The sequence below is a fragment of the Arachis ipaensis genome, chromosome B4, assembly GCF_059453495.1.
Source record: "Arachis ipaensis isolate K30076 ecotype BB chromosome B4, ASM5945349v1, whole genome shotgun sequence".
Lineage (NCBI taxonomy): Eukaryota > Viridiplantae > Streptophyta > Magnoliopsida > Fabales > Fabaceae > Arachis > Arachis ipaensis.
The window spans coordinates 6,923,204-6,935,850 of NC_142439.1; the positions used below are offsets into that span (position 1 = coordinate 6,923,204).

At 26.0% G+C, this 12,647-nt stretch overlaps 1 protein-coding gene across 1 annotated transcript; it reads left to right on the top strand.

The window, feature by feature from the left end:
* Window positions 1-10,148: 10,148 nt before the first annotated feature.
* On the top strand, window positions 10,149-12,255 carry LOC107638664 (1-aminocyclopropane-1-carboxylate oxidase). The gene is made up of 4 exons (XM_016342020.3): window positions 10,149-10,365; window positions 10,451-10,677; window positions 10,834-11,167; window positions 11,676-12,255. Exons 1-4 carry the CDS (start codon window positions 10,258-10,260, stop codon window positions 11,970-11,972), a joined length of 966 nt encoding a protein of 321 aa, XP_016197506.1. The 5' UTR covers window positions 10,149-10,257; the 3' UTR covers window positions 11,973-12,255.
* The last annotated feature ends 392 nt before the right edge of the window (window positions 12,256-12,647 follow it).

A 12,647-nucleotide genomic window follows, 5' to 3' on the forward strand; every position in this document is an offset into this window, starting at 1 on the left:
GTTAATCATGATGGTAATCCCAGTATGTGAATTAATCAACTTTGACGGAAATGCATGAAATGACCCACTCCCATGATGAGTTATTGATGAGTACTCATGCAGTTCTTAATTATAATAATATAATACTAATGAACCAATTATCTCTTTCACTTTGCACTGATCAAACAATCGCCTTTTGTCGAAATGACACACCAAAAAAAAAAAAAAAAGAGAAAAAGAAAAAAGAAAGAGAATGTAGGAATTGAGGCGTGCGGAGCTTCGTGTTGTTTTCCAAACATTCCTTTGTACCCTGAATTCTGTGTTACATTGTTTAATTTAATTATTTGAAGGTCCAATGGAATTATTGCTTGTGAAAGCTAATTGATTCATCATAAAATGAGACACAATCTGGCACTACCATTATCATTGAAAAAGCAACATTGCATGTGAAATCAAATACCGAAAGTTGATGGATCAAATTACCGTCAACTCTTAAGCCCATACCTTTATAATAAAAAATATCAATTATTATATTTCTTTCTTTTATTTCTACTGATAGTGTAATATTTTTTGGGTCGACAAGAAAATACAGCCCATTGTTTTGCAATGCAAAAAGAAAAGGAAAATTAATAATATAACCATAAGTTACTACTAAACACCGAAATTAATAATAATAACTTACTATAATTAGACTTTTATAGTAAATAATTTCATAACAATGTGATTTGTTTACATATTGACTTTAGCTTGCTGAAATAATAAAATATTTTCATACGTCGGTGCTTGAACCAAATAGCCAATAAAGTGTGTATCTTAAGCTGCATTTAGTTATGAAGATAGGATAAAACAAAATATTAAAAACAAAATATAAAAAATAGAGATATAAAAATTAATATTTTAGTATTTTATTTGATAATAAATAAAATATAAAAATATAAATTATGAAAGTCTATTTTTTTCATACAAACATTTTAGAAAAAAAAATACAATAAAAAATACAATTATAAATAATAATAATAATAATAATAATAATAATAATAATAATAATAATAATAATAAAATATGTTATGTTATTAGTGCTTTTGTGTTTTTTTTTTACAAAAAAAACATAAAATATACTAATTCAATATTTTTAGACATAATATATATTTTTTTATTTGTCAAATAAATGCTCAAAGTAAGACTAACTAAATTAAAATAATTATTAATTAAGTGGTTTAATTGAGAGTCAAGCATGCTAAAGAGAGTAGTTAGAAATGCAATGCTTCTTAGAAAATGACCTATTACTAAAGATAATAAATAAATTAGTATATTTTAGACTGTGGATTTTTATAATCTTATTAAAAATGATTAACATGATTGTAAGGAGGACGAATCGTATAAAAAGCTTATTTTAATAATATATTAAAATGTTCAAAATCCACAAATAATATTATTGATGAGGAATGTAGTTATATCACAAATAATACTTTGCTCTAATTGAAAATGTTCTACTACTAATACACGCTTAGCGAGAGTTGTTGATATGTACATACAAATTATATCCAGAGCAAATTAAAATAGATCATTAAGCAAAGGATTATTATTATTATTATTATTATTATTATTATTATTATTATTATTATTATTATTGGATCACCTTGCTTATTATTAGGATGTGTGGATGAGTTATATGGAGATAGAATCATAATCATGATTTTATTTTTATGGCAAACATTTTCCGAAATCTCTCACAGAATGTCTCCTACTTGATTAGGATATGAACCATGCTAATTGATTATTCCTTTATTATTATTTACTACTCCCAGTGGAGGGGACACATTTTTATTGCCCACACGTTCAATAACTCTCTTTAATCGGCATGCCTTTTACTTTTTTGTTTTTCCTTTGGGGGTTTATGATAATAATGTTGTGTTGCCTCTTTGCCATAATTGAGAATAAAACATTAATTACAAAAGGAGTGTTAATAGTAGAAGAGCATTATAAGTCAACAATATTGCTAGGCATAATTAGATGCTAACCTTGTTTAATGTGATGTCAATCATATAATTCAATTACTTTCATATTTAATAATTTATTTGGAAAATCTCTAAGTGGCGATCGCGATCACGTCATTGATCTACCAAAAACATGTAGAATATTAATTATTTGTTTTCACTTAATGAATAATTATAAATGGGAAAGGTGACAATAGCTTAATTACAAAGATTCACGAAAGAGAAAATGAAGAAAGGGAAAGGAAAATATAATAACACACGTTTGGATGAATTTAGGCATTTCCTATATTAAAAAAAAATGCTTGAAAAGAAAAAAAGAGTAACGAAATGGTAATTGATAGAAAGAAAGAAACATTATAATGAGGAGCAGCCCCTGTTGATTCATGCATCCACTACACCGGTGGCTGTGTGTTGTGTTGTCATTTTTGTTCACTATGCTGGCTGCGCTGCCACAATGACTTCATCAATCAATTTTGTTTTTTCATTCTAGTTAATTAGTCATGCAATTTTATTATAAGAGGTTTTAGTTTATTTGAGCATTGTTATCATTACTCTTTAAATATTTGATGATGATGACTTTATTTAACATCATATTGCCTCATAACGTTTCAATTCCACTTCGTTACCAATAGCATTTCTGTCAATTTCAGTCAACTCTTATTTATAATTATATTTAATGGAAGTATCTTTGTGAACGTGTCTAATAAAAATGTCTTTTTTTATGGCTGTATTTGATAAAAGTGTCTTTATAAATATATTTTCTGGATGTATCTCTTTATATATGTGTTTAAAATATAATAATTAATTATTATTAACAATAAATTGGCAGATAATATGTTGGTACCCTATACTTTTTCTAACGTTTATAATTGACACAACTATATATATATATACTTATTAAGTAATGTGATTTAATTTCTAAGAAACTGAAAAAAAATTTTCACTACAATAATTATATATAATTAATTTTTGGTCTAGTATATAGTTATTATGTGTAAACTTGATCTTATTATTAGTTGATCTAAATCAAGCATGTCCTATATAGTATATACATGCATGATGTATCCATTTCAAGCAAAGATAATAGATATTTTATGGTGTTTTTTTCAACGGGTAATTAATTATCAAGCCATTACTTCCCATGATCTTATCCTCCAAGGTATCACCATCATATTATAATTATAAATAAATATAGTGACGGTATAACATATATAATTTAACTGGAAATTAAGTTTTATTCAAAATTCATATCGTTCGCATAAACTCGATTTATAAACAGAGAAAAAAAGAATATTTTGATTCGTAACTTATCTTTTTTGATATGGTCATTAAAGACAAATCATAAACTACAAAAAATTATAAGTCATAATAATTACACCTTATTACTTTTAATGTTTAAGACACACAAATACTATTTTAAAACAATTGAAATATTTTTCAATACAATTCCGTTGGGTAATTTTTTAAGTTTATTTGGTTTTTTACAATATTCTCCAACCCAACAAGTCAAGGATTAACTCGCTGCAGTATTGAATTTTATTTAAAGGTTTGTTGCTAACAAACAAGAATCTAACTAACAATAAGTCAACAAATATTTTTAAACTGCACTTCATATTAATTAATTATAATTATTGGTGATTGTTTAAATTTCATTCTTTTAAAAAATATAAAATTAATCATTATTAATTATAATTATTTAAAATTAATTGATTAAGAATTATTTACCTATATTTTTTCTTTTCCATAATATCTATATGCACATTTATATAGCTGAAGAGCTTCTATAATAAAATCTTTTAATTTAGTTTCGGAGGAGCTAGAGAGTTTTTTTTTTTTTTTTTTTTTTTAAGGTAGCCGAAATTAACAAGATTCAACAACTTGCATTGCAACATGTTCTATTTTGGTATCTCTTATTCCTAGGTTAACATCTATGGTTCCGTGGTGATAATATATTATTAATTAAATATTGATATGCTAATGGCAGTCTATATATTAATTAATTAATTAATGCATGTGCGTCTATATTCTACTTACTCCAACTTGTCCTTGTACGACATCAATCTACAAATAGTATATATACATAGCAATGCAATAAAATAGAAATAATAATTAACTTTTTAAACAATATAATTATTAGGTAAATCTTAATTTTGCCGAGTAAAAGAATATATTAATTTAGAATATATTGAACATATGATGATGTTTGAAGTTGATGAGCATTATATATCTATCTAGTTCCTATCCTCTATAGGATGTTTACTAATCATGGATGTAGGTAGATCCTTTTTCATGTATCATATCACACATTAATGTGTCCATGCTTCCTAAGAAGAAAAACGACAAGAATCAGAGTCACATAATAATAACCCCTCTAATTAATTAATTAATTAATTAACAAGTAATAAATAAGTAAGAAAAAACATGAAAAAGAGTGGCGCATGTTTGAGTAGCCATATCTGAATGTGGGGTTAGGTGGTCAATTTCCGAAGAAAATTTTATCCTCTTTCTCTCTTCTAGTGACCTATGGTAGTGACTATTCATTCATGAGTTCTAGCATTTATTTATTACAAAACAAAACAAAATCTATCATTCATGATCATGCTGCTTTATACTTCAAATTAAAACAAATACGCCATATATTACCAAGATTCAAATTTCGGCTCATTTTTTTGGATATGAGAAGTATGTGTGTTATGCGTTGTTGTGGAGAGTATAAGTGTTAGATATGAATGTGGGTTATGAAACACGAACACTTCGCTGAGTTATTGTGTCCATGTGTCAGATACATTTTGGATACCACACTCACCAATACTCGTTCGACATGCGTGTCTGCTGTGTGTCCAACTGTGTCTTAATAAAAAATAAAAAATTCTTCTCCGAACACGCCTGGACACACCTAAATACCATCACGTGTCTGCGTGTCCAGTTTTATTCTTAACATATATTTTTAAAATAAATTTAGATATAGTATATATTATTATTTATTAAAACAAAAAATATTTTAAATACTTGATATAATTAAAATAAGACATTAAAAATAATTAAAAATTTTATATTATATTTTAATATCAATAAAATATCAAAATATTATTACAATTTATCTAAAAAATACTTTATATTTTATATATATGCGTGTCCCCGTGTCATGTAAGATTTTAAAATTCGCGTGTCGGCGTGTCCCGTGTCGTGTCGTGTCCTGTGTCCGTGTCCGTGTCAGTGTCCGTGCATTATAGGATGTGGGATAACTTTTTTTGAAATAAGGGATGAAGAAATCGGACCATCCAATTTTTTTTTAAAAAAAATTAAACTTATTAATCGGACAGTCCGATTAGTATAGAAGAGAAAATTTAAATTTTGGCAAAGGTAATCGGATTCTCCGAATTTGTGTTTAAAACGTTAAAAAAATTTTGAAATACACAATTCGAAAGGTCCGATTTATGTATCCCAAATCTTTTTAAGTTTTAAAACACAAATTAGACAGTCCAATTTTTATTCGTGACACTACATTTACGTAAAGCACCCATACATTCCATAACTACGTCTTACACTATTCTCCCAACCACATCTAAATTAAAAAGTGTCAAATTTCTCACCAAATGTTTAAGAATGTACGTACTTGATGGGATGGGGATAAAGAGTGAAGTGAAATAAAAAAGTACATAGACTTTATCTTCTACTTTTTCTTTTTCTTATTAATATGTGGTTTTTTTTAGATATTACAACAAAATAATGATTATTAAATAATAAAATAGATAAATATTAAGTGATTAATATTTTTTATTTTTTTCTTACGTTTATATTAACACTAGTTATTTTTTATTTTTTTACACTACAAATATTGACATTTATACTCCTTAATTAAACAATATAATGCATACTTCTTATCTAAAATTTTTTAGATTAAATTAATCTAGCCTAATTTTAATACTAACAAAATATTTTTCATACATACTATCAAGATTCAAATATTTAACCGAAAATATTTAATAATAAAAAATTAATAAAAAATAACTAAAATTTATTTTATTCAATATTTATTAACTGTTATTTTGACTTTTTTTCTTAGCATTACCGAATTTAACCAAACACTTTAGGTAGCGTTTGGTAGAGATATTGAGATTGAAAGACTGAGATTGAGAGACAAAGACTAAGAGACAGAGATTGAAATAAATTTCAGTATTTTGTTTGGTGCAAAGTGAGAGACAGAAATTGAAATAAGAATAAAATTCTAATTTAATTTACACAAAAGATAAAATTGGAATTAATTAATTGAAATAAGGGTATTTTAGGTATAAAATGTTATTAAAGTTTTAGTCTCTATCTCTAAAAATTTCAGTCGTCCTTACTTTTTGGAAGTACTAAAATACTGAAATTTTGGAAATAGAAACAGAAATTTTAGTACTAGTCTCCGAACTAACAAACATGATACTGTATCTTAGTCTCACAGTCTCTGTCCCATTACCTCAAAATAAACGCTACCTTAGAGTTTTATATCTATTAAAACTATAATTATTTATATATATTTTTAATTATAAATTTAAATTTTTGAGACAAACAATTTAATTTGACATGATACTAGAATTTATGTAATTATATATATAAGTGTAAGATTGGATCTTTATTATTCGATAAAATTTCATAACAACATGAATAATGTACTTAGTTTATATTATTTTAGTAAAACTTGTATTGACCTTAAGAAATTAAGGAAATAAATCTTTTCATATCAATTAATTAATACAACCAAAAATAAAGAAAATTCATTGATGAGTGATGGTGACACGCTATATGAGTATTATTATGTAGGGGTCCATGAGTATGTGAACACATTCATGTTCCACGAGTCCTGTTCTTGTTTTGCCTTTTAGAACAGTGAGATATTAAACCAATTCCCTTCCCTTTCAGTTATTATTTTTCTCTTTCCTTTTCCCGAGAGATTAAAGTTTTATTTCCTTACCTCTTTCCCCCTCCACCCAACCCAACTTAATTATTTTATGTCTATATTCCACTCAAGTGGCTCTATTCATCCTCCTCTCTTTTGTGTGAAAAGTTCATGATAAAAATTATTCACAAATTTTATTTTCAAAAAGTAGCAAAATTTGTGTTTTAATTTCAACTTTCACATTACAATATATACCTCATAAGCTCGTAATCTCGGTTAATAATAAAATGAAAAGTAAGAGACAACAAAAGTTTACGTAATAAATAAAAAATATACTTTAAGTGTTAACGCCCTCTTTTTTAACTTTTAAATCCAACTAAGAAGAAACTATCTGCCTTTCATTATTTTAAGCTAATCGAACTTAGCATCACATATTTATCTACAAACATTCACGTTACTTTGTTCTTTTGATTAACTCAACACATTGGCTACTAGTACTACTGTACACAGCACATATGTATGAAAACCTAAATTAAATCTATTATATATTTCTAATTTTATAATTAAAATGTCACATGTCACTTTTTTATTATAATTGAAATCAAATATTTTTTTTCAAAATTAAAGAATTCTCTTTTACTTCTTACTATTTTACAACCAAAATGTGTCATATATCACTCCTTCGTTATAATTGAAATTAAATTTTTCCCTCTAAAATTAAAGAGTATCCTTCTCTCCTCCATACTAATTTTACAACCAAAATGTGCCACATGTCACTCCTTCATTATAATTGAAATCAAATATTTCCCTCTAAAATTAAAGAATTCTCCCCTCCTCCTTCTTTCTTTCTCTATCTCTCTCATTCCTTCAACCACTCTATCTATTTTATATATCATTATCAATATCAATGACTAATTACTAATTTGACAATCAAAATGTGCAACATGACATTATTTAATTGCATTAAAATTAAAATTGAGATATTAAAATTGAAATTGAAATATACTTATATTAAGTATAATATATTACTATCTAATTTAATAATGAAATATGTCACGTGACACTCTCATGACACTCTCTTATTAAAATTGAGAGAAAATATTTTTTTTCAAAATTAATAAACTCTCTTCCTAAATTATTTCATCTACCTCTCTATTTTTCTGTTTGTCTCTACCATTTTCACTCTATATATAATTTATATTTTATATTAGTAATTTGACAAATCAAAATATGTCATCCAATATTTTTTAATTTATTACAATTAAAATAAATTTTTTCTTCCAAAATTAACAAACTCCCACTCTCACTCTCACTCTCATTCGTCATCCTTATTATCTTTCTCTATTTTCTCTGATTCTCTATTTTTTCTACTTTTTTGTTTTACAGAAAACAAAATTAATAAAATAATATAATTCAAATAAAAAATTAAACTTTTTCATATAAAAATAATAACTAAAAATTTTGTTATTTGATTTTTTTATCTATAGAGACCTTAGTCTTTTTAGCCAAAGACTTTTGTCAACCTATGACATTTTTTTTTGTAAAAATAGTTTGATTTTATAAATCTTTTGTGCCATATATAATCTATAATGTCAGAACAAAGTGGATCATAATTTTAAAAAATTTATAACATTACGGGTACAAATACTAATTTTATTATAATTGTATAATAATATCAAAAGAACAGATTAATTGAGAATTGTACAAAACATATAACTAATTTATTATTGATATATAAATTATAATTAACTCTTTATCATTTAGAACTATTTTAATTGAAACTTTTCGTGATTGCCTTTTAAATTGTTTTATACTCAACAATTCAATTACTCTACCTTTAAGTTTTTAAACTTTATGCTTAAAAGGTCACCTTGATATTATTAATAAAATTAAACCTACAAAAAATATAAAAAAAAATGTGAGTAAAAAGTTAGATAAATACTCTGTTTAATAATATATTAAATTGAATCTTAGAATGTAAGCTAGTAGTCATAACAATTGCTAAACAAAAATATAAGAATTTAATTTAAAAGCTCACAACTAGATATAGTTTTTTTTTTTTTACCAAAGGTAGGAGACTCCTCAAACCCGCAACCTCTTAATTGAGTATGGAGAGACTATGCCATTTGAGCTATTACTCATTGGCCACAACCGGATATAGATGGCTAAGGGATATATATAAGATTAATGTAATCTACATTTAGGGAATAGAGTATTAACTAAGAGCAAAAATTCATTAAAAAATAGATCTTATATGTATTAAATTATTGATATTATAAGTATAAATTATAGATATTATGAATATAAAATTATAGATGTTATAGGTATAAAATTATAAATATTAAGTTCAACAAATTTTATTGTATAACTCATCGAATTTGAACATAAAAAATATTAATTATAAAAATTTATTAACTATAGATGTTATACATATGACATAAATATAACGAAAAAATAAAAAATAACAAAAAAAGAAGGCAATGTCTAGAAAAAAAATTACAATTTCAATAAGGATAAAGAAGAGTGAGGCAAATGAAATTATTATAAAATTTAAATATTTGTGTCTTTAAGAGTACTCAATAAATAACTATTATTACGTTTAAATAGTTTTTAATGAGTATAATTTATTACTTTATAGTATCTATATCTTAAAAAATCAAAACATAAAGGGTGCAACTGTATATAAAACGAATCATAATTAATTGAAAACAAAATAAATGTATATATTAACTTAAAAAATTAATTTTTTTAAAATATGTGTACTAATTCACATAGATGAGCTAATAACACGTTATAGTAACATTAATAATATTTATAAATAATATTTCCAAAAAAAACACACTAAAAAAATGTTACGCCTAAATTTGCCTGCCTATCTGTATATAGGGGCTAATTTTTTTTATATAAAAAAAATTTGTGTGTAATATATAATTATTGAGAGAATTGGTGTAATATATAAAATTAAAAAAAAAATTTGAAGATTTGAGTGAATACACAAATCTGAGAATCAAATATGTATATTAAAAAATAAAAAAAGTACATAAATTTAAAGATTAAATTTACGCATTAATAAATTAAAAAAATTAAGGTATACAAATCTGATATTCTAATTGATGTCTTCCACAACTTAATTAAACACATCATATTCCAACAACATTACAAAATACTATTTTTTCCCACTATCAAAACTAAAAAATGGTATGATAATGACATCATTAAAAAAAAGTAATTTGGAATAATTAAAAAAAATCTTATTAATTATTGTTAATAATCTTTCCGTCCATCGTTGTTAGGCGCTCTTTGAAGTTGAAGGCCTATAAATTGCACTTTCGAGAACCACTCAAATACACATAACTTGTAGTGAGAGACCAAACCTAAAGAGAAAAAACCAACACAAGAATGGCGGAGAACTTTCCCATTGTTGACATGTCAAAGCTTAACACGGAAGAGAGAGCATCAGCCATGGAGATGATCAAAGATGCTTGTGAGAACTGGGGTTTCTTTGAGGTACATACAATAAAATGAAACTTTGTTTTCTCTTTACATATATTGTTTTGTGCTGAAAGATTTTTGCTAATAATATTTTTTGAAGTTGATAAATCACCCAATATCCATTGAGTTGATGGACAAAGTGGAGAAGCTCACAAAAGAACACTACAAAAAGTGTATGGAGCTGAGGTTCAAAGAAATGGTGGCAAGCAAAGGCTTGGAGTCTGCTCAGTCTGAAATCAATGACTTAGATTGGGAAAGCACTTTCTTCTTGCGCCATCTTCCTACCTCCAACATTTCTGAGATCCCTGATCTTCCACAACATTATAGGTACCACATAAAACAAAATATTTGATAATAAAAACTATAACTCGTAGAATTAATAAATACTAAATAAGACAAGTTATATCTGTTTCGTTTGTTTCTCTAACATCATCAACCTCAACTTTATTATTGTTTAATGTTATTTATATGAAAAATGATCAGAGAAGCAATGAAGGAGTTTGCAAAGGAACTAGAGAAACTGGCAGAACTGCTTCTTGATTTGTTGTGTGAGAATCTTGGGCTTGAGAAAGGGTACCTGAAGAAGGTGTTTCATGGGTCAAAGGGCCCAAACTTTGGGACAAAAGTTAGTAACTACCCTCCATGCCCAAAGCCCGAGCTCATAAAGGGCCTTAGAGCCCACACAGATGCTGGGGGCATCATCCTTCTCTTCCAAGATGACAAAGTCAGTGGTCTTCAGCTTCTCAAAGATGACAAATGGATTGATGTCCCACCCATGCGCCACTCCATTGTCATCAACCTTGGAGATCAACTTGAGGTATTTTATTTATTTCTTTTTATGTTAATTAATGTCATACATACTTTAATCTCTTACTAACTAGAGATTATTCCGACAGTAAAAAATAATCCGAACTTATTTTATTTAATATTTATTAGCATTCATTATTTAATGAATACTAAATAAAGTAAATTCTAATTATTTTTTTTGTTTTTCTAGTATTATCGATTCCAAAAATATGTTATCCTTCTTATATTAGGACTTTGCTTCAGTTTGTTCCGTTAGTGGGATTCTTGTCTTCTTATATGAAATCAACACCAAAATTATTTTAAGAAAAAGAAAAGACTCTCCTATATGTATGTATGCATATTAGCATATATATTTGTTTGTAAGTGCATTTTTAGAGATTGATACCAATTTATTGAAAGTTACACAATCATATTAAATAGTGTATCACTGTATGTATTAGTTTAAATTAAAACGTTGCAATCAATTGTAGACTTTGGTGTATTATTATTAATTTTGTTATTTTATATAATTATAAAAGGTGATAACAAATGGGAAGTACAAGAGTGTGATGCACCGAGTGATAGCTCAAACAGATGGAACAAGAATGTCATTAGCATCATTCTATAATCCAGGGAATGATGCTTTGATTTCTCCAGCACCTGCTTTGGTGAAGGAATTAGATGAGACAAGCCAAGTTTACCCAAAATTTGTTTTTGATGATTACATGAAGCTCTATGTTGGTCTCAAGTTCCAAGCTAAGGAGCCTAGGTTTGAAGCCATGAAGGCCATGGAAGCATCATCCAACGTTAGCTTGGGTCCCATTGCAACTGTCTGAATTAAGCAATATGGATTATGAAAGCATTTAATTATTGTGTGTGTTTAATTATGTGGATAAACTGATGAGGCCTCTAAGTTTAATCACTGATTAATTAGTGTCTGGAATGTTATAAACAATATCATAGTTTGAAAAAAAAAAAAAAAAAAAAAAAGTGTTAGCTCAAGCTTAAAGTTTGTGAGTGTGATCAGTGATGTTTATTTGTTTGCGGTATTAGTGATGATGCAATCTTTTACTTAGTAATGATATAATAATAAGGTGAATTATTATTGTTCATTTACAATTAACTATTTGTGTCATGATTCCTCTTTAATTTGGCTTATTATGATATGTTATAATAACCTATGTCTAGCTATGTCATGCAATATGACATAAAAAAAATTATAAAAATTGTTATATGTATACTATTTTTTGTTTTTAATATTAAAAGTAATCGATAAAAAATTAAAAATATAAAATGTATTTTTGGACTATAAAAAATTATACAAATAACAATATAATATTTAAAAAAAATAATATTATTTGATTTGGACACATGAAAGTAAACACTTATCATTTTGAGAATAAAAGATAGTATTGTTTAACTTCAAATATATTCTTTGTTGAAAAATTGCATAATATATATTAATGCACTAAATTCACATGACATGTCTATTAAACTTGGCATTCATAGAG